The sequence below is a fragment of the Suricata suricatta genome, chromosome 4 (genome assembly GCF_006229205.1).
Source record: "Suricata suricatta isolate VVHF042 chromosome 4, meerkat_22Aug2017_6uvM2_HiC, whole genome shotgun sequence".
Taxonomy (NCBI): domain Eukaryota; kingdom Metazoa; phylum Chordata; class Mammalia; order Carnivora; family Herpestidae; genus Suricata; species Suricata suricatta.
Window position 1 is genome coordinate 57,332,454 of NC_043703.1, and position 20,408 is coordinate 57,352,861.

The following is a 20,408-nucleotide window of genomic DNA, read 5'->3' on the forward strand; positions in this document are numbered from 1 at the left end:
AAGGACAATAATTAATGGTATTGAGCACTGAGCACCTATCCTTCGCCAGGCACTGTGCTATGTGGGATCATTAAGTCTTTCAGAAAATTTGTGATAAACCTAATACCACTGTACATCCCCTCTCCCTCCCTTCATGTCTCCTTTCTTCCCTCTCTGAATAATTCACTCAAAAGCCATTTTATGGCCTCCCATTACCTCCCCTCCTCAGGCCTCCCTTCCCTTGGAGGCCAAAGGGGCTGTGGAAGCAGCAGCAGGGGTGGGGAAGCCAAGGAGGCAACCAATGTGCCAGGGAAATTCGATTGGAGTGGGGAGAGAAGGAAAGGGAAAGAGAAGTAACTATATTGAGACTAAAGGGAGTGAGGTTTCTTGCTGGTAAAGAGGAGATTTACAAATACGGGAAAAGGAGAGAACAGAAATAACCCTGATGTGCTAGACCAGAATTAAAGGAGGCAATGTGAACTTTTTAATTTTTTTTTTTTTACTTTTTAAAAACATTTATTTTTGAGAGACAGAGAGAGACAGAACGTGAGTGGGGCAGAGGCAGAGAGAGAAGGAGACACTGAATCCAAAGGAGGCTCCAGGCTCTATCAGCACAGAATCCAATGTGGGGCTCGACCCAAACCCACGAAACCCAAGTTCATGACCTGAGCGGAAGCCGGATGCTTAACCTACTGAACCTCCCTGGCACCCCTCAGTGTGAACTCTTAAAGAGAAAGCTGCTGAAAGAGATACATAAGTATGTGTGTATATGTATATAGATACTAATATATTTTCTAGATCTATCTTCTCAGATGGTCTAGCAGTAATGATATAGAAGTAGCAATGAGGGGCGCCTGGGTGGTTCAGTCGGTTAAGCATCTGGCTTCGGCTCAGGTCATGATCTCGCGGTTCGTGGGTTTGGGCCCCGCATCAGGCTCTGTGCCGACAACTAGCTCAGAGACTGGAGCCCGCTTCGGATTCTGTGTCTCCCTCTCTCTCTGACCTTCCCCTGCTTGCGCTGTCTCTGTCTCTCAAAAATAAATAAAAATATTAAAAAAATTTTTTTTTATTTTTTTAGAAGTATCAATGAGCACACTTACTGCCTAGATCTTAGTTTTTAAACACTAAGAGGAACCAGGGCTCCTCTAAGTCTGGTGCAGAAAATGTAGAAGAGGAGTCTGAAGCATCTTGTTGTACTAGAATGAAAGAAGCACTCAAAGATTGATGAGGATGTATCAGAAAGATAAAAGAGACAACTTGAGGATTTCATCAAATATGGGAAAATTTGAGCACTAAAATAAATGAGAACAGATTTCAGCCCACTGAACAAAATGGGAATCACGAGTCCATGCATATATGAATGAATGAATGAATGAATGAATGAATAGGGAAGAGGGAAAAGCTCTTCTTTATTTTAGAATGACACTACTATATGTTGGAGGAATGATAGAAATAAGAAATCACAACTGGCCAGCCATCAAAATGGTGATTAATTCATGTGGGAATCACCAATAAATGCTAAAGTTGGTATGTGGAGGTTTAATTGGAATAGGGTGTTGGCATAGTTTGGGGAATTTCTCTCTACAAAATACTGATCAATTACAGAAGGAAAAATAATGACTTTAGTAGTAGCTTTAGAAACCTGACAGGCATTAACTTGCCAGATGATAAAGGTTGGCATCACCATGGGTGGGGCATGTTAACACTGAGTTGCTTCCTGACGTGATCCATGGAGAAGAGCACAGAATCACTTTTGTAGCACTGCCACCAAGAATGGATGGCCTGGGTCTGCTTGTGAGGAAACCAGAATGATCCTGGTTGAGAGAAATCTTACAGAATGAAAAGCCTATACCCTTGAAAACTGTTAATGTTGTTGAAACAGGGGAAGACTGAGGGGAACGTCCCAGGCTGAAGGAAAATAACAAAGGGCAAAACTCAGTGAGTCTGGATGGGATGCTGTACCAGAATATAAATGACACATGTTGAAACACTTCTCAAATTTTGAATGGGGTTTGTGGATTGTATAGTAGTGTTCAGTCAATTCTGGTTTCCTGTTTTGGATTGCTGAATTAGCATGTGTTAGAGTGTCCTTGTTTTGGAGAAATGCATACTTAAGTTTTCAGGGGGGATTGGACACAGTATCTGTAACCTGCTCTCAAGTGATTCAGAAAAAGAATGGGGTGGAGGAGGTGTGCAAATGTAACAATAACCAAAAACAGAAAGGTACAAATGTGACAAAATGTCAAAAACTTCAGATTCTGGGAGAGGGGGATTATGGGAGTTCTTTGTACTGACAAGACATGAATTAACAGTCAAAGGATCTATGATTCGTAAGGTTAATTCACTAATATTGCATTGCTGTTGGGGTATTTGCTGTACCTGCTTTTTCAGCATGTGCTTGAAACAGGAGTACATATCCCATCTCATTGGAGTCTGGTTTGACATGAAACTTGCTGTGAGAGTCATAATGTAGTTCTGCCATCTCTTTTCCTTCTGCCAGAAGAAAATATCCAAAGACTGCCCCTTTAGTCTGGGTCCCAGAGCCAATCCACAGGAGCAGAGCTGCAGCATATAATGTGAGCCAGAAAGAAACCTTTCTTGTGGCAAACCACTGAGATTTGGTGGTTATTTGTTATCCACAGCTCACTTGGTCTCAGCTAACTCATACAATTAGCTAGTAAATAACTTGGGTGGTTAGAGTGTGAATACACTTTATCTGTCTGACATCAAAGTCCATGCTCTTTCCAATGGATATAAAGAATTATTTATTGATTTTAAAACCATTTTATTGATTAAGCTGGCCTTTGTTGTGCTTGCCTGAACTGAACGTGTCCTACTTCTTAGCACTGAGGTAGCATTTGTCTTGTACTCCTTTTTAGCCCTTATTCTCCTTTGCAGCAGAACTATTATTTCCAGTAATATTCTCGATAAGATACCCCAAAAAAATTTGTGACAAAGCACTAGAAAATGCTAAATAAAACGTGACTGAACTAGCAAGAAAGTAAAGGAAATAATCAGAGTATTTAAACTACTCTGAAATACTATGGAACTGAAAAATGCAATGAAAACAGAAATCCAAAGAGAAGGACGTGAGCAACCAAGCTAATGGTTGTTCAAAGGGTAGGTTTTACTCAGAGATTAAGGAATATAAATATATACTATATGTTGTACATAGAATATATTATAAATTATTAATATATTTATATTTATTTAATATATAATCACACATATATACATATATATGAGATACAGATGTCTTTTTATTTTGAAAGAGTTAAAAACTCAAATAAGTTGCAGAAATAATAGAGAGTTCCTATGTACCTTTCTCCAGACTTCAATGATAATATCTTATATTATCATAGTACATTGGGAAAACCAGGAAACTGACACTGGTACAATAATATTAATTCAGGTATACACCTTATTTGGATTTCACTAGTTTTTAACGCACTATTTTCAGCACCAGTCAGTGCCCTACCTTGTGTTACCTCTTAATAGTGGTACCCTTCTCCCAACCATAACACTTGGCAACCACTGATCTGTTCTCATCACCACACTTCAAGAATGGCATGTAAATATAATCATACTGTACATAATACGTTGGGTTTTTTTCCCCTCACTCAACACAATGTCCTGGAGATTATCCAAGTTGATGCATGTGTTCCTCCTTTTTATTGAGTAGTATTCCATTGCAAAGATGTTCCCTAGTTTGTTGTCTATTCATTCACTGAAGGTTGTCTGGCTTGTTTCCAGTTTTTGACTATCACAAATAAAGCTTTCTATGAACACTCATACACAGAGATTTGTGTGAACTTAAGTTTTCATTTTATTTAGCATAAATAGCCAGGAATGTGATTGCTGGATATGACAAACATATGTTTATAAGAAACTGTCTAACTTCCACAGTGGCTGTGCCATTTTCTGTTCACCCCAGCAACATAGGAGATAGCCAGCTGTCTGCATCCTTGTCAATATTTGGTTTTTCAGTATTTTATTTTAGCCATTCTAATATGTATGCAGTGGTATCTCATTATTATGTTTTTTTCCATTATGCTTTTAATTTGTACTTCTGTAACGGCTAATGATGGTGAACATCTTTTCATGTGCTTGTCATTTTATACCTTCTTTGATGAAGTGACTATTCAAGCAGTTTGCCCATTTTCTGGTTGAGTTTAGAGAGTTCTTGAAATTAAGATAGTAAGAGAACATTTCATAAATTTATATATTTATAAATTTTATTTTTATAAAGTTTATAAATTTATGCCAATTTAAAAACTTATATAAAATAAACAAAAGTCAAGAAAAATATAACTTACCAAAAATTGACCAAGAAAAAATTTTCTTCCATCCAAGTACTAACCAGGCCCGACCCTGCTTAGCTTCCGAGATCAGACGAGATCGGGCGCGTTCAGGGTGGTATGGCCGTAGACAAGAAAAAATTTTCTAAATAATCCCTTACCTCATATAAAGGAATTGAATTAGTAGGGAAATGTCTTTCCACTTTACGAAACACCAGGCTCAAATGGCTTTTCCCAACACGTTTTAATAAACATTCAAGGAATAATTTCAATCTTATACTCTTCCTGAGTAAAAAAAAAAAAAAAAAGGAAACACTACCTAACACCTTTATGAGGGTAGCCTAATCAAGACATCAAAACCAAACAAAGAAACCATGATAAATTATACACTAAACGCACTCATGAACATAGAATTAAGGATTAAAAAATCTTTAATAAATATTAGCAAATTTAATCCTACAGTGAATAGGAAAGTAACACACAATGACTACAATGGGTCTACCAAAGAAAGACAAGGCTAATTTAATATTAAGCAATCTATTAGTATAATTCACATTAACTGATTAACAGAGGAAAAACTATAGGATCATCTTAATAGATATAAGTTTGATAAAACTCAATATCCATTCATGATAACAATTCTCAGCAACCCAGTGGAGAAAGGACTTCCTTAAGCTGTTAAAAGGTAGCTACCCTGAGCATTTAATAAAGTTCAAAATCTGATTTAAAAAAAACAGAAATAGAAGAGAAAGTGCATAATCTCATAAAGGACAGCTAATAAAAGCCTAGAGCAAAATACTACTTTCAAGTTTAACATTAAAATAATTTCCTTTAAAGTCAGGAACAAGAAAGGATGCCTGTTACCTTTACTTCTATTCAATATTTTCTTGACATCCTATAGTGCAGTAAGACAATAAAATGCTATAAAAGGTTTGAATATTAGAAAGCTATAAATAAAATTGTCATTATTTGTAGATGATATAGTTTCCATCTAGAAAACAGTAAAACTAAGTAAAACTAAGAAATTTTAGTAAGATGGCTCAATATAAGATAAATATATAAAAATAACTTGCACTTTAAAATATTAACCACAAGTACTAACAAATATAATTTTAAAAAATATTTCATTTTCCTGTAAGTGCCTAGCTGGCTTGGTTGGTACAGTATGCAACTCTTGATATCAGGGTTGTAAGTTAAAGCCCCACACTGGGGATAGAGTTTACTTAAAAAAAAAAAAAGATTTTGCTTACAATACCAACAAAAAAACCTAGAATTAAGTAATAAAATATATGTAAAATCTTTATGAAAAAAATCATAATCCTTTTGAAAACCCAATACACCATGTTCACACATATGTATCATGTTCGGGGACAGGAGGTCTATATATTTCAAACCGATCTATAAATTCAATACACTTCCAATCAATATTCCAGTGGGATATTTGAGGAATGTGACAATATGATTCTAAACTTACATGGAAAATTAAGGGGCCAAGAGTCAAGGTATTCCTGAAGAAAATAAAACCTTTTCTTGGCTGGGGCTGGAGAGGATAAACAAATGATACGCAATACAAAGCCCAGAAACAGACTTGTATGTATATGGAAATTCAAATTCCATATATGTATATGGAAAATTGGATATATGACTCAGGTGACATAGCATATCAATGAGGACACAGTGCTGGAGTTAACTTACTATCCAAATGAAAAATAAGATTGGATCCCTCTCTCCTACCATGCACAAAAATGAATTCTACACTCATGAAGATATAAATGTCAAAGGAAAACTTATGACACTCACAGGAAATAGAAAAGAGTATCTTTATAATCTTGGATAGGAAAGACATTTAAAAAGATACTGAGATACAAATCCCACTATAGCAATTATTGTATGTTTGGCACTTTAAAATAAAGAACTGTCCACTGATAGACACAATAAAATAAGTGAAAAAGCAAGTGGCAAAAGGGAGAAAATATTTATCATACACACTCTGCACTGAGAATGAATACCCAGAATATATAAAGAATGCTTACAAGAAATAAGAAACAATCAAGGGCACCTGGGTGGCTCAGTAGGTTAAGTGCTGACTTCGGCTCAGGTCATGATCTCAGGGTTCACAAGTGCCAGTCCCTGGTCAGGCTCTGTGCTGAAAGCTCAGAGCCTGGAGCCTACTTTGGGATTCTGTGTCTCCCTCTCTGTCTGCCCCTTCCCTGCTCATACTCTGTCTCTCTCAAAAGTAAATAAATATTAAAAAAAATTTTTTTTAAAGAAGAAACAACCAAGTAGAAAAATGGTTAACAGGTATTTCATAGAAGACACATGTACAGCCAACCAACATATGACAAGATATTCAACCAAAGTAGAAATCAGGGAAAATGAAAAACACAGGATGCCGTTTTATGCCAACCAGATTGGCAAACATTAAAATGTAGACAATACCAATAAATAGTGGCAAAATAGAGCTCTATAAAGTGGTACAATTTCTTTGAAAAACTTCCAGCATTATCTGGTAAACGGTCTGACAATAACAACCCAACAATTCTACTCCTAAGCATAGTCCCTAAACATAAGGAGACATACAAAAATGTTTTAGGCAGCATTATTTGCAATAGAAAAGAGCTGGAGATGGTCCAAATGTCTCTTCTCTCAAACATGGATAAATAAACCGTGGTATATAGCTACAATGAAAAACTATACAATAGTGAAAATTAAGGAACCATAGCCATACCCATCATCAACTGAAGATTCCCACTTTACAAATTAATGTATTTTAATAACATTCAGCTTTTGGTTTCAAAACGCAGTTTTTATGTATGGCTTGTCAGTATTTCAAGTTGTATAACAGAAGGGGCTGGTTATGGAAACTGGGCTCTGAGTCACTGGGAATAAAGGGAGGAGCTTCATCTTGACTTATGCTTTATGAAGTAATCAAAATCCACTGGGCACAAATCTACAATGTCAGGTACTTCTCATATTTTTCAGGAGCCACTTCCTCCTTCCTCTTATCCCCCCCGCTTCCCCCACATCTTTCTCATAATCACAGTTGCACCTCCTGAGATCTTATGTTTGATGAGAAGCAGAACGTCCCAATGGTAGTCCCTGGCACCGAGTTCCTAAGGACTGGCCAATAACTGATGGTAACAACCACCTGGACCGCTCAGCTCCGCGCCCCCACCCCCAATGTCTCCCTTGTCTAAGATCTCAACGGTGACCGATGGGGCAGCTTCCCATTTCAACTCCCCTTCACTCTCTCACCAAAACTCTCAAGTCTGCGCAGGCCTCATGACTCTATTAGTGTACACGCTAGAACTCCCAGGCCAAAACATCCTCGGTTGACCTTCAGCAAGACCAGCGAAGAGAGCTAAATTCAGGCCTCAAATGATTCATCACACAGTACTTCAGAACTATCCGGCACCTCCTAGAGCGGGAGCCTCGCACCACCGTGTGCGCGCCTAGATAACACAACAGACAAGGCGCCCGGAAGTGGCGGCCAAGCTCTGACGTCAGCTAGCTGCGCCGAGTTGGCGCTAGCCGTAAAGTTGCTGGGAGGAGGCTAGAGGTGGAGCCGCTGGGGCCAAGATCATGCCGGATAGCGAGAGGTATTCTGGGCAGCAGAGGCCGTTAGGCTTGGGATGAAAGAAGCAGGGCAGATGCAAAATCTGGAGAGCGCGGTGGCCGGGCGGTCAGTCAGCACCCAGACTGGCAGCATGACTGGTGAGTGCCCCGGACCCTGCCGCTGCCACCCCAACCTTTCGCTCTGCCCTGAGCCTCTGTCTCCGAGGAGCTCCGCTTTCCCTGCTTGCCCCCCTTCGCCCGAGCTTCTGCCCCGGGACGTTCCCTCCCTAGGCGCGTTCTTGCTTCGGTCACCGGGAGCCCCTGACCCGGCAGCACATGCTTTTGAAGTCGCACTCACAGCCTCCCACCACCCCCTTTTCCTTTTCCTTTACGCTCAGGACCTAGAGCTGGGATCTCGGGTATTGAGCCTGAAAATTCCGTGCTTTTGATTTGATTTCCACATTAACCACACGCGACGCTTTCCTGTATTTCAGTGCCTTGCCAACAAAGGTCACCGCAACTGCCCTTTTTGCAACACCCCAATTTAAAGAAAAGCTTGTTTCACGATGATATCAGATGCAAGGACTTCTCATAACTTCATTTGGATTGTTCCCATAGTTACATGTATCAGCTGTACCATTTTTTCCCTTGACATGTGAGGGCTGGAGAAAGGGCCCAACTTTGAAAAGTGCCGAGGAGGTAGCCGAAAGTGAGGTTGTACAAGTGTCTTGCCCTTCGAAAGTGAGATTGTAGCCAGTCTTTTGCCCTTCGATTCTCTAGTCCACTTATCCTTTATCCCTGCCTCCTACTAAAGCAACTGAGTTAAGGCGTTAGCACCCAAATGTCCTTGAGTGTTAGTTCGCGTTTTCATCATTAGTAAAATTTAAAGTGTGTGCCCTCTGTTTTGTAGGTCAAATACCAAGACTTTCTAAAGTCAACCTTTTCACTCTGCTCAGTCTCTGGATGGAGCTCTTCCCAGCAGTAAATACAGCCCAAAGACAAAAATCTCAGGTATATTTTGTTTCCATAGTTTTTCTCACTTAGAAAAGCAATGGTCTAAAATTTGATTCTTCCAGTTTATGGCACACTTTAAAGCAAACTCAAAAATCTTAAAAATTTGCAAAATACTTTTGTGGTTTAGTGTGATATTTGTAACTCAGGGCTGTAATAGCTCATCTTTCTAATCTAAAAATAGAATTGTTACCATCTCAGACTATGCCATGTTTATCAGGTATTAGTGGTTTAAACAACTCGATTATGTAATTTATCACTCAGTTGTCTACAGTTGATATTTCATGTGAGTAAGTTTTCTTCTTCTCCCACCAAACTGTAAAGTACTTGAAGGTTGAAATCACCTTTCATTTTACTTTATTTTTCCATGTCTTATTCATACCGTTTAGCATCTCCTTTTGTAAGGTGATCTATGAATGCTACTTGGTTTCGTGTTCTTTAATAAGTCTCTTTTTTGGATCAAAAAAGAGGTGATCAAAACAGATTAGGAATGTATAGAAAGAATAATCATAAAAGCCAATGGTTTTGAAGTATGTACATTCTACAACTTTACTTTCTCCAGCCCTTGGGTAGCAGGGTGCTACTGTCTCAGTGTTTTCCTCCGTGGTTGGCACTCCAAGCATGATGGTAGGTTCTCAGTGTTTTAGGAGGCCAAGGTCATATATGGAAAGTAGTATCAGGTTATTTATGCATTTAAGACATTTTTTTGAAAAAAGAGGAAAGGGGAAAAATTACCCCATGCTTCTTACTATTCTGACAACATCACTTAATATTTTTGTACTTTCTTTCCATCATTTTTAAGCACGGGATTTGTGCCTTTTCTTCTCTTGCAAAATTGTACTTGTATTCTGCATATACTTATGGAAGTTTACACCTTGCTGAAAGGTTGCTTCACATATTCCACAAAATGACTTTTTGTAAATCCTCAAATTCCCACAGTACTCTTAGGAGGTCATTCATAACCATTCTCTTTTTCTTTTTGGTGTCTTCATTATGGTGGATAAGGCTGTATGCTTGCCACTGGAGATAGAAAAGATTTGGTTCTTATTTTTTAATGGAAACTAAAATTAAGCATTTAAATAAGTAAGATGCAATTAGATGATAGAGTCAAGTACCAAGTATAAGCAGAGATGCTATCTTGACCGAAGACTGCAGGCCAGGCGCTACATAGGGAGTGTGGGAAGGATGCACAGGGGAGGATACATTTGCACTGCAACCTACAGAATGAGTAGGTATTTGCCAAGCCAGGGGACCCCATATGGAAACATCTGGAGCAGAGAGAACTTGTGGTCCTCATGGGGGAAGGTGAAGTTAGGTGGAGGGAAGAGAGTAAAGATGAACTTGGAAAGGTATACAGGAATCAGATAATAAGTATTGTACACCTTTCAAGAGAATTTAGATTTTATAAGTAGGGACTACATTGAAGAATTTTAACAGGGAATTAAAGAATTAACTTTTTGATAATTAGGACTTTATTTTCTTAAAGCACTTACAGGTTCACAGCGAAGTTTCCGGGAAAGTACACCAATTTCCTGTATATTCCCTGCCACCCATCCCACGTGATTAGCCTCCACCATTAACCACATCCTCTCTAGAGTGGTACATTTGCTATAATTGATGAACCTACTACATTCGCACATCCTGATCACCCAAAGTCTACAGTTTACCTCGTAGTTCCATCTTGGTGATGTACATTCTGTGAGTTTGGACAAATGTATAATGCCTGTATCCGTCATTATGGTATCATACAGAATATTTTCATTTCCCTAAAAATTATCTGTGCTTCACCTATTTATCTTTCCTCCACCCCCCACCCCTGGCACCCACTGATTTTTTTAAGAGTCTCTGTAAGTTTCCCTTTCCGAGAACATCATATAGTTGGAATCATACATTAATATGTAGCCTTTTCTCTCACTTAGCAATATGCATTTAAGGTTCCTACATGTCCTTTCATGGCTTGATTATCTCCTTTTTACTGCTGAGTAAGGCTCATTGTCTGGATATACCACACTTTACCCATTCACCTGCAGAAGAATTGGTTGCTTCCAAGTTATTGCAATTCTGAGTGAAGCAGCTGTAAATACCTGTATGCAAATTTTTGTGTGGACATAAGTTTTCAATTCCTCTGGGTAAATCCCAAGGAGCATGATTGCTGGATTGTATGATAAGGAGTATATTTAATTTTGTCAGAAACTACCAAACTCTTCCAGGGTAGCTGTACCAGTTTGCATTCCCACCACCAGCAGTCAGTGAGAGTTCCTGTTGCTTCACATCCTCTCCAGTACTTGGTGGTGTCTGTCGTCAGGATTTAGGGCATTCTAATAAGCAGGTAGTCGTATCTTGTTTTATTTTGCATTTCTCTCATGACATATGAGGTGGAGCATTTTTTCATATGCTTATTTGTTGTCTGTATATCTTCTTTGGTGAAGTGTCTGTTAAGGTTTTTGGCCCATATTTTATTCTGGTTGTTTTCTTATTGTTAAGTTTTAAGAGTTCTTTGTACATTTTGGATAACTGTCTTACATCAGAACTGTCTTTCTCCCAGTCTGTGACTTGTCCTCTCATTCTCTTGACAGTATCTTTCACAGAGAAGTTTTGCCTTTTCATAAAGTCCAGTTTATCACTGATTTCTTTCATGGGTTGTGCCTTTGTGTATTTAAAATGTCATCACCCTACCCAATGTCATCTAGGTTTTCTCCTGTTATTTATTGGAGTTTTATAGTTTTATGTTTTACATTTGGGTCTATGATCCATTGTGAGTTGATTTTTGTGAAGGGTTTAAAGTCTGTACATATACAGGGAATTTACTCTTCCTGATAAGATGCTATCTCTTGGAGTAGTTTTCTCCTCCAATTCCTATGTGAAATGTTTCCTAGAAGGTTCCTACATGTCCTTTCATGGCCTTTCCTATAAATAGGAAAACATTATAAAAACTGTTACACATTTTTACTCCCTGTTTCTTAATCACTCCCTCGACCCCCACCCTGGCTCCACATGTTATTAATGGCTTTGAGCAAGCTCTTCATTTCCTTCATGACTTGGAAGTCCTTTATTCTTTCTACCTCTTAATAGCTTAATATTATCTTATGAAAGTAGAAGATTTTCAAGCTGTCTGGGGTTATTTGGCTTGTTTTTGTTTTTTGTAGATAAGATTTGTCTTGAAGAGACAGATCAGAAGCAAGTGTTTAGAGATTTAAGACTTTTTAAAAGCACATTTTTGAAGCTGGGCTTGTTAGAAATTGAGTACTAATTTTAAAGACACTGTATTATGAAGATTTGATCTCATTTTAATTCATTTACACACAGGCACATACACACATACAAATACACAAATCATGAATAAATCCTTTGCTGAAATTAACTTCTTTTTCAACAGGATGCACAATAAATTAAATAAATTCAGTATTAATTGCACATGGTGTTCATAGGATTGAGTAAGATTTTTTCCTATTAACAGAAGAACAATGTTTTAAGCAAAAATTGTATGTTTGTTTCACTTAAGTTCTTTATTCTGCTTTTCCTAAACAAAGTAAGTCACAGAAACTCTAATGCAATTTGACATGTAATTATATTGGAAATACTGCCTTTGACACTTTACCAACCTTTTGTCTTAAAATATTTTTGTGTTACCAAAGTAATATATGTTTGTTATTTATAAAAGATACTGATGAAAAAACCTTTTTCATAATTCCACTATCTAGAGACTACTGACTTTTTTATGCTGTTTTTCAGTCGTCTCTCTCTCTCTCTCTCTAAGTTATTTGCGATCACTTCATTCTGTATCCAGCCTTTTTCACTTACTATAGGAAAATGCTTATGTTGCAATACTATTATAAACAATGAAGCAGCAACTTAGTCTAATAGTTTAAGAGTAGCCAGTGGTTTTATAGTTAGCCTAGCTGGGTTCGGATCTGAGCTCCACTTCTTACTAGTTGTGTACTCTTGAGTAAGTTACTTTACCTCTCTCAGCATCCTCATCTGTAAAGTGGAATGTCGCTGGTACATACCATGTGGGGCTTTTATGAAAAGTGGATGAATTAGTATTTGTAAAGCTCTTAGATAGTGCCTGGCACACACCATGTGCCATATATGTTTGCTATTATCATTTTAATGTTTGCATAACAATTCATTGTATTGATGTACCATGTCCCTCACTACTGGACATTTAGATTGTCGTTTACCAGCTTCAGTATATTTTAACTAACAACCACTTCTTTTTTTTAAATTTTTTAATGTTTATTTAATTTTTTGTGAGAGAGGCCAAGCACGTGTAGGGGAGAGGCAGAGAGAGGGGGAGACACAGAATCCAAAGCAGGCTCCAGGCTCTGAGCTGCCAGCAGAGATCATGACCTGAGCCGAAGTCAGCCAGTTAACCAACTGAGCCACCCAGGTGCCCTAATTTACAACCACTTCTAAATATGACTGATAGTTGAGATTTTCTGTGTTGCCAAATATTTATACTATACGGGTGATCCTTGAGGATTATTCAGCATAGTATACATTTTTACATTTTATGCATTAAAACCTAATAATTTTTAAGATACATGAGTGGAAGAGAAACTGTTTATGAGATGTCTTAGGAAAAGCACATTTAATAAAAAGTTTTAGACTAAAAATCAGCACTATGGAGATGGCTGTCATTTTAAAATTATAATGTCTCCTTTTGGTTCATAGTTTGTCATTTTAGTTAAGTTAAACATATCTAAATTTCCTGAATGTTACTTTAGTATAAGAATTAGAGTAACTGCATTATTGCCTCATTTTCCTCTACACATCATATATTATCCTCGTCTTCCACTCTTCCCATTTTGTACTCACTGTACTTTTCCAGAACAGTAGCAGGTAGCCTCATGGTTAAGACAGTGGATTTGAGGCTCAGATCCTGGCTTTTCCATTTATTAGCTGTGTGACCTTGGTTGAATTACGTAATCTCAATCAGCCACAATTTTCTCATTTGTAAATTGAGAACTATAGGAGCAACTTTTACAGTAGTGAGGATTGTAAGAGATAGTTTAGAGCTTACTACTTGGGAAATACTCAGTGTTCGGTCCTGTTCTTATTATCGTTCATGTAATCACCATCACCACTGCTGCCATCCATACCCCCACCATTTCACTAGCAACATCATCACCTTCTCCACTTCCTGTTTTGCTGGAATAGAAACCTTATTCCCAGGATGTGATTTTCTTGTAAGCTTCTTAGAGGTTATTCCTTTTCTAGCATCCAGCATTTGTTTTTTAAGACTTAAGAGGTCAGCATTCACCAAGTTTGCCATTCCCACTTTAAAACTTTCTCTAATTTATTACATATTCTGCCTATTTCAGGGCTCACAGAATTCTGCTGTTTCACTCTGTTACTTCATGGTCACTTTCCTGTGTCATAAGCTCTGTAAGCGCTACATCCTGACCAGCCAGGTCTGTGGCTAGCACAGAGCAAGGATTCAATAAATATTTGTTGAATTAATATATGAAAGAGTTTGGTCCCTGGCTCAAAACCTCTACTTCAAGTTTTGCTTATATAAGAGACTTGTGGACATCCCTATGTTGGTGTCCTATTGCTTCTATAACAAATTACAACAAAGTTGGTGGCTTAACACACATAGTTATCTTATAGTTCTGAAAGTCAGAATCCTGAAATGGGCCTCACTGTTTAAGATTTCAGAGGGGCGCCTGGGTGGCTCAGTTGGTTGAGCATCTGACTTTGGCTGAGAGAGAAGGGGAGACACAGAATACGAAGCAGGCTCCAGGCTCTGAGCTGCCAGCACAGAGTCCAACAGGGGGCTCAAACCCACGGACTGTGAGATCATGACCTGAGCCAAAGTCAGATGCTCAACCAACTGAGCCACCCAGGCACCCCTCTGAAATCTTAAACTACCAAATTTTATTTTCTGACCACAACTTTCAATCCTTCTATATTTTAGGAAAGTATGGAGGGACCTGATTGTAAAGGCCTTATTTACTAGATTAAGTAGTTTGAACTTAAACCTGAACAATTTGTGAAGTCAATGCAGACTTTCATCAAGAAAAAAATGAATGAGCCAAAGCCAAGAAAACCAGCCTTCAAATAGGAAATACTGAGTTAATTCTGTGTTTTGTGTACTAATCTTCCCCCCACCTCCTTAATCTGCTTTTAATTAGGAAAAGGAAGAGGGAAAGCATGGACCCTTAGGAGATAATGAGGCGATGACCAGAATATCTACTGACAAAAAACAGGTGAATTTTTATGATTTGTTAAAAAGACAGAGCAAAAGACTGGTATAAAATAGAATAGAGTTTCTCTTATACCTAGGTTTCCCATTCCTACTTCCAAGGCAGGTTCTTATATACCCTTCTAAAAGTTTTCTCTGCATTTACAAGATGTACATGTCTCTCCTGTAAATAACAGAACAAAACAAGCCCAGATTTTCTGTAATATGCTCCTACATTTTGCTTTTTTATTTTAATCTTCACATTTAACTCTTCATACATTTCCGTATTAGTTTATATAAGTGTATTGAGAAACACTCTTAAGCTGGTTCTCTTGTACTCTAACACATCTTGCTGGTTGAAAGAATACAAGGCCCCTTACAGAACGCAAGACCCTAATTGCTGTTGACCTAGGCCATTTCTCAGAGTGTGTTTGCAGCAAGGAACCTTGAGGGTTGAGGTGATGTCTCCCTCTGGGCAGAGAGGAGATTTGCTTGCTGACTGTGATAAAAACAACAGAATCCCAGGCTTGGTGTTCCTTTCCCATAACACAACCCACTTCCTGTCCAGAAATCCATCAGGGCCCGTCTACATGACCCCTGTGGGACTTGTGGGCAAGGGAACACAACACAGTGCTCATACTGCTTGCTGCCCTGCAAATGACCCAGGAGTTTTCATGCCTTCTGCCGGCATCCATGAAACAGCAGCAGGCTAGTTTACTAGCTCCTAAGGAGGGTAAAATCAAAGGCCAGACCTGGTAAGATGACCTTTGTTTTTTGTAATATTGCATAGTGCTTCGTTGTTATTTTAATCTTCTGAATTTTCCAGAGAGAGTCTGACTTATTGGATGTCTAGAAGAGATAAAAGATGTATATTTTGGAAAAAGTTACCTTGATGATTCTGATGTACATTCCTGGATATTTCCTGATTAGTTCTGAGAATAACTCTCTAAAGTGACTGTCCATTTTAGACATGACTCTTCCTGTCCAATAAGAATATAGAAATTTGTCTTTGAAAATTTAGATGCTTTTAATTATAAGAAAGGTAAAGGCAAAAAAATAAAAAAGTGACTCACCATTTAATATACTAGATTGTTTACCAAAACAGGCTTTCCTCTTTTGCTTACCGGGTTTTTAAAAAACAATTTTTTTTTTTGAGAGAGAGAGAGCTCACAGGGGAGGGGCAGAAAGAGAGGGAGACAGAGGATCCCAAGTGGGCTCTGTGCTGAGAACAGAGAGCCCAATGGGGGACTTGAACTCATGAGATCATGACCTGAGCTGAAGTCAGACACTTAACCAACTGAGCCAGCCAGGCGCCCCTCTTATTTATGTTTTAATGTCAAAACTCTGTGACTAAAATTACGTAGATGACTTGCCAAGACGTTAGTGAAGTGAAGCGAAGCAGTTCAGATCCAGAATGGTGATTCACTTTTATAAAGACTTAGTCCTCTGGGAGTTGCAGTAAGTGAAAGTGCAAAACAGAATGCAATTTAGACTTTTATTTGCTTTGTTTTAAGTTCGGGATGGAAGAACCTTTGTCTCAAACTTGATATTTCTAGCCATAGCTAGAAACAAAATGAAAAATAAAAGATTTTCTGAGGTGAAAAGGACTCGACTCTAGCCTAAAAGATTGTTCTAATAATAAATTGATGAGCATGCTTCCAACTTATTAGTATTAAAGTCTTTTTTGGTCAGGGTTTCTTGCTTTATTTCTGTCTTCTTAACTAAGAAAATATAAATCTAAAATCACTTAATTGCACCCATTTCCATTTGTCACAGTTGGCTCAGTTTAATAAAATGAGCTCTAGTATGCTGAGATCTTCTGATAAGGCCTTATCAGTTCTTTTCCAAAGTTATAACTTAAAAAGAAAAACTCACTAAAAGTGTTCAGAAGTAGATACTAACATACATTTTGTATTTGGGGAACATAAAACTCAAGAAATTTTGGGATAGAAAGGGGAAAAGGCTTATAAATTCAAGATAATTTAAAGCTTATTTTAAAAGCCAGTATAGATCTTTCATGTTTTAGATATATTTTTGAAAATATATTTTGTAAAGGAAGGATTTTTGTATTCCTTTTAAATGTCCTTATAGTTTAGGAAATGGTTGTTTAGCCCAGAAAGATAATTCTCTAAAACTCTCTATTCTTTCCTTTTTAGGCATTTCATAGTTTAGGCATTTCACAGGCATCATTCTCCATAGTTGCAGACGTTTATACTTATAGCTGAACCTGAACCTTGACTGTTTTAGTTAACATAGCTTTCTTTTGATATTTAAAGTAACTTAAAATGTGTCCTCTTGGGGATAACTATAGAGTAAAATCCTTTTGAAAGGAAGTAGAGAATAATGAGTACCCTATTCTCAGCCCAAATTTCCCTCATGTTGTAGCAATCTGTTTGGATTTACATTCTATACCTCAGAGACCTTTCCTGTGAAAATGGCATAGACTATTTTGTGCCTTACATTAAACTGATGTCTATTGCATCTGATATTGTCATTGTTACACCAGCTTTTTGGATTAGTATCTGTGTAAATTGGGACACTTTAGGTGTAATTTACCACCTCTTTAGAATCTCAGCTGTTTCCAGCCTCCAGGGCTTAAAAGCAGAGTCAGCCCAGTTCCCTGCCTGTGGGTAGGATACTGCTGAGGTATCCCAGACTTAAGGCTCTGGCTCTGGCTTTGAATTCTCTCTTTGTTTTTAACACCTGAGGGTGAGTCTTTTTTCCTTTTGAGCTTGACTGTACATTTGAAACCTTTTTTTTAAATTGTAAATAAGCTATATATTTGTAGGATGTGGAACCTAACCACATTAGTCTAGACTGCTATAATGCTAAAAATTGGTAGAGCCAGTTTTTAGAAAGAAGTTGAGAATTCTCTGTATTTAGTCAATATTTAAAATATTTTAAAAAGTTAAGATGACCTCTGTTTTAGTTCTGCCTTTTACCACCTGTGGATTTTTAGAAAGTCACATAATTGCTGCAGGCTTCACTTATCCATGTATAAAATCACATGGTTTTTAAAATTTTTCCTTATTACCACATAGAAGCTTAGTACTAAGTAGTTATAGACTAGGTGGTGTAAGAAGCAAGTCAAATTGACTTGGCTCTTGCCCTTTACTAGGTTAAAGTGTGTTTATTTTTCAGTAGAACAAATTAATGATAATTAAGTCCTTCATGTTTGGTTGAGAAAGCCTAGATTTAGAAAGTTTCTGGTATAAAACCAACATTCAGAAAAGTTTTTGGACCTACTGCGAAATGTGCTTTTCTTCAAACTGTGTCTAGATAAAGAACTAAACAAAACTTTCATTTTTTTAATAAATCAAATATAATATATGACATGATCATTAGATATGTTAAAAAACAAAATTCAGCTGTGTAAATTTGTTTTTAATTTTTGTTTTTGAGAGATAGAGACAGTGAGAGCAGAGGAGGGTCAGAGACAGAGGAAAGTACAGAATCTGAAGCAGGCTCCAGGCTCTGAGCTAGCTGTCAGCACAGAGCCCGACGCGGGGCTCGAACTCACAAACCATGAGATCATGACCTGAGCCGAAGTTGGACGCTCAACCAACTGAGCCACCCAGGTGCCCCTCAGCTGTGTAAATTTAAAGGTCTAGTTGTTTTATTCAATGATTCATGAATCGGGAAACATCTTATGTAATAGGGAGGAGCTCTGGAAAGCTGTAAAAATGGGAGACTTACACAGGCAGAGGGGTGGGAAAAGGAAGTTACTAGCAAAAAGTGGATTGTTTTAGCCAAGGTCACCTTCTCTTGGGGGACTAAAGGAGTCTACCAGGTGGATTTCCTCACTAGCTGACCAGGAAATTCCAGTCTGACTGGCAAAAAATTTAGTTAGGTTAGGCATTAAGTCACAGTCTGATGATGTAGGGTTAGCACAAGTGACTCCGTTTAGGGCCTGTTGTCTCGTGTTCAGACTCTACCTGAGAGATGCAATCATAACTTACTAGCTATTGCTCTGAAATTCTTGCAGTTTTTGCTGGTCCTTTGTGTGGTATTCACATATCATGAGTTCTAGTTTTTTGGGGTTTTTTTGGTGGGTTTTTTTGCTGAATCTTTTGTTCATATATCATGACTTTGGATGCACATTTTTAAAGTCAGTTATTGTCTTCATTCCTTTTCTGGTGTTCCAGTCTTAGGGAGATGATTTGTTTGGTGGTTAGTGGCTGTGAACACACATTTAAAGCTATATTTGAGAGAATACAGTGTGCCATATAGACTACTATGATTATAAGCAGAGTCATCCCCAAAATCTGGAGAGTGTTTGGAGCTGTGGTCCCCAGCACCAAAGTCAATCTAAACTAAATAGGTTAAAGAAATATTGAAGGAGACACTTTCTTTTCTTTTTTAATTAAAAAAAATTGTTTTCATGTTTATTTATTTATTTTGAAAGAGAGAGAGAAAGAGAGAGTAGATAAGAGACAGAGAGAAGAGAGAATCCCAAGCAGGCACCATGCTCTCAGCGCAGAACCTGATGCAGAGCTCAAGATTCACAAACCATGAGATCATAACCTGAGCCAAAATCAAGAGTCGAACAACACTTAACTGACTGAACCACCCAGGTGCCCTGGAAGGAGACACTTTATTAAGCCAAGTGGCTTGTTCAGTGGTTTTATGTCGCTGAGTTTCAACTTCCTCAGAAGTGTTAATTTAAGTGCTGTAAGTAGTGTTGTTTGCAGCACAGATACCTCCTTGTTCAGCCAAAAGATAATTTAGGGCCATTCTATTTCTAAGAATGACTTTAGTCAGAAGGTCTAAGGATCTTTTTGGGTTGCTATTTTTTAGCAGCAGATTCTGTAATACTTTAAAGAGTTAAGGAGAGGTTCCTTACCATAGCCTCATTTGTACTCACTCCTAACCAGGGAAGTGGATCTGCCAAAAGGGGCTGATTTTAAATCACATGTACTTCCTGGTAATTCCTGTTTGAGTCTGTGGCTCAGAGCTTGAAAGGTAACAGCCATGGAGGCCAATAAAATTTAAGGGTATTAGAGCATACAGGTAGCAATCAAGGCAAGTCCGCAGTCATTTGGAAGTTGGACTAACCCCTTTGTAATGGCCTGAGGTATCATTATCTTTCAAGCCCAAAGCAAGTCACAACATGGACAAAAGAGTCATAAAGACCTTCATGTTGTAAGAATTAGGTAAAAGGATGATCAGACAGGGAAGGAGGAATTAAAAATGTTTGGGATCTGACATCTTGGGAGAAGGCAGTATACCTCAAGGTTGGCTCCTTCTCTTCCCAGTGAATTTGATTTTGAGTCTTCAGCTTTCCACAGGACCATATGTCAGGCACAGCCTTCTTCAGCTGTGAGATATGTACGCAGGGTTCAAGTCCCTGATGTTTGGTTGCCATCGGTATAGTGAGG

General features: G+C 38.0%; 1 protein-coding gene across 2 annotated transcripts in view; it reads left to right on the top strand.

Moving 5' to 3' along the window:
- Nucleotides 1-7,776: 7,776 nt before the first annotated feature.
- The window catches only part of CDADC1 (cytidine and dCMP deaminase domain containing 1), a 45,680-nt gene continuing 33,048 nt past the window's right edge, over nt 7,777-20,408 (top strand). Inside the window, exons 1-3 of one of the 2 annotated variants that reach the window (XM_029936779.1) lie at nt 7,777-7,991; nt 8,743-8,843; nt 14,981-15,055. In XM_029936779.1, the coding sequence (XP_029792639.1) occupies nt 7,910-7,991; nt 8,743-8,843; nt 14,981-15,055 (258 nt within the window). In that variant the 5' untranslated portion in view covers nt 7,777-7,909. The remainder of the gene's footprint in view (nt 7,992-8,742; nt 8,844-14,980; nt 15,056-20,408) is intronic. The other variant, XM_029936780.1, reaches the window with a different exon arrangement.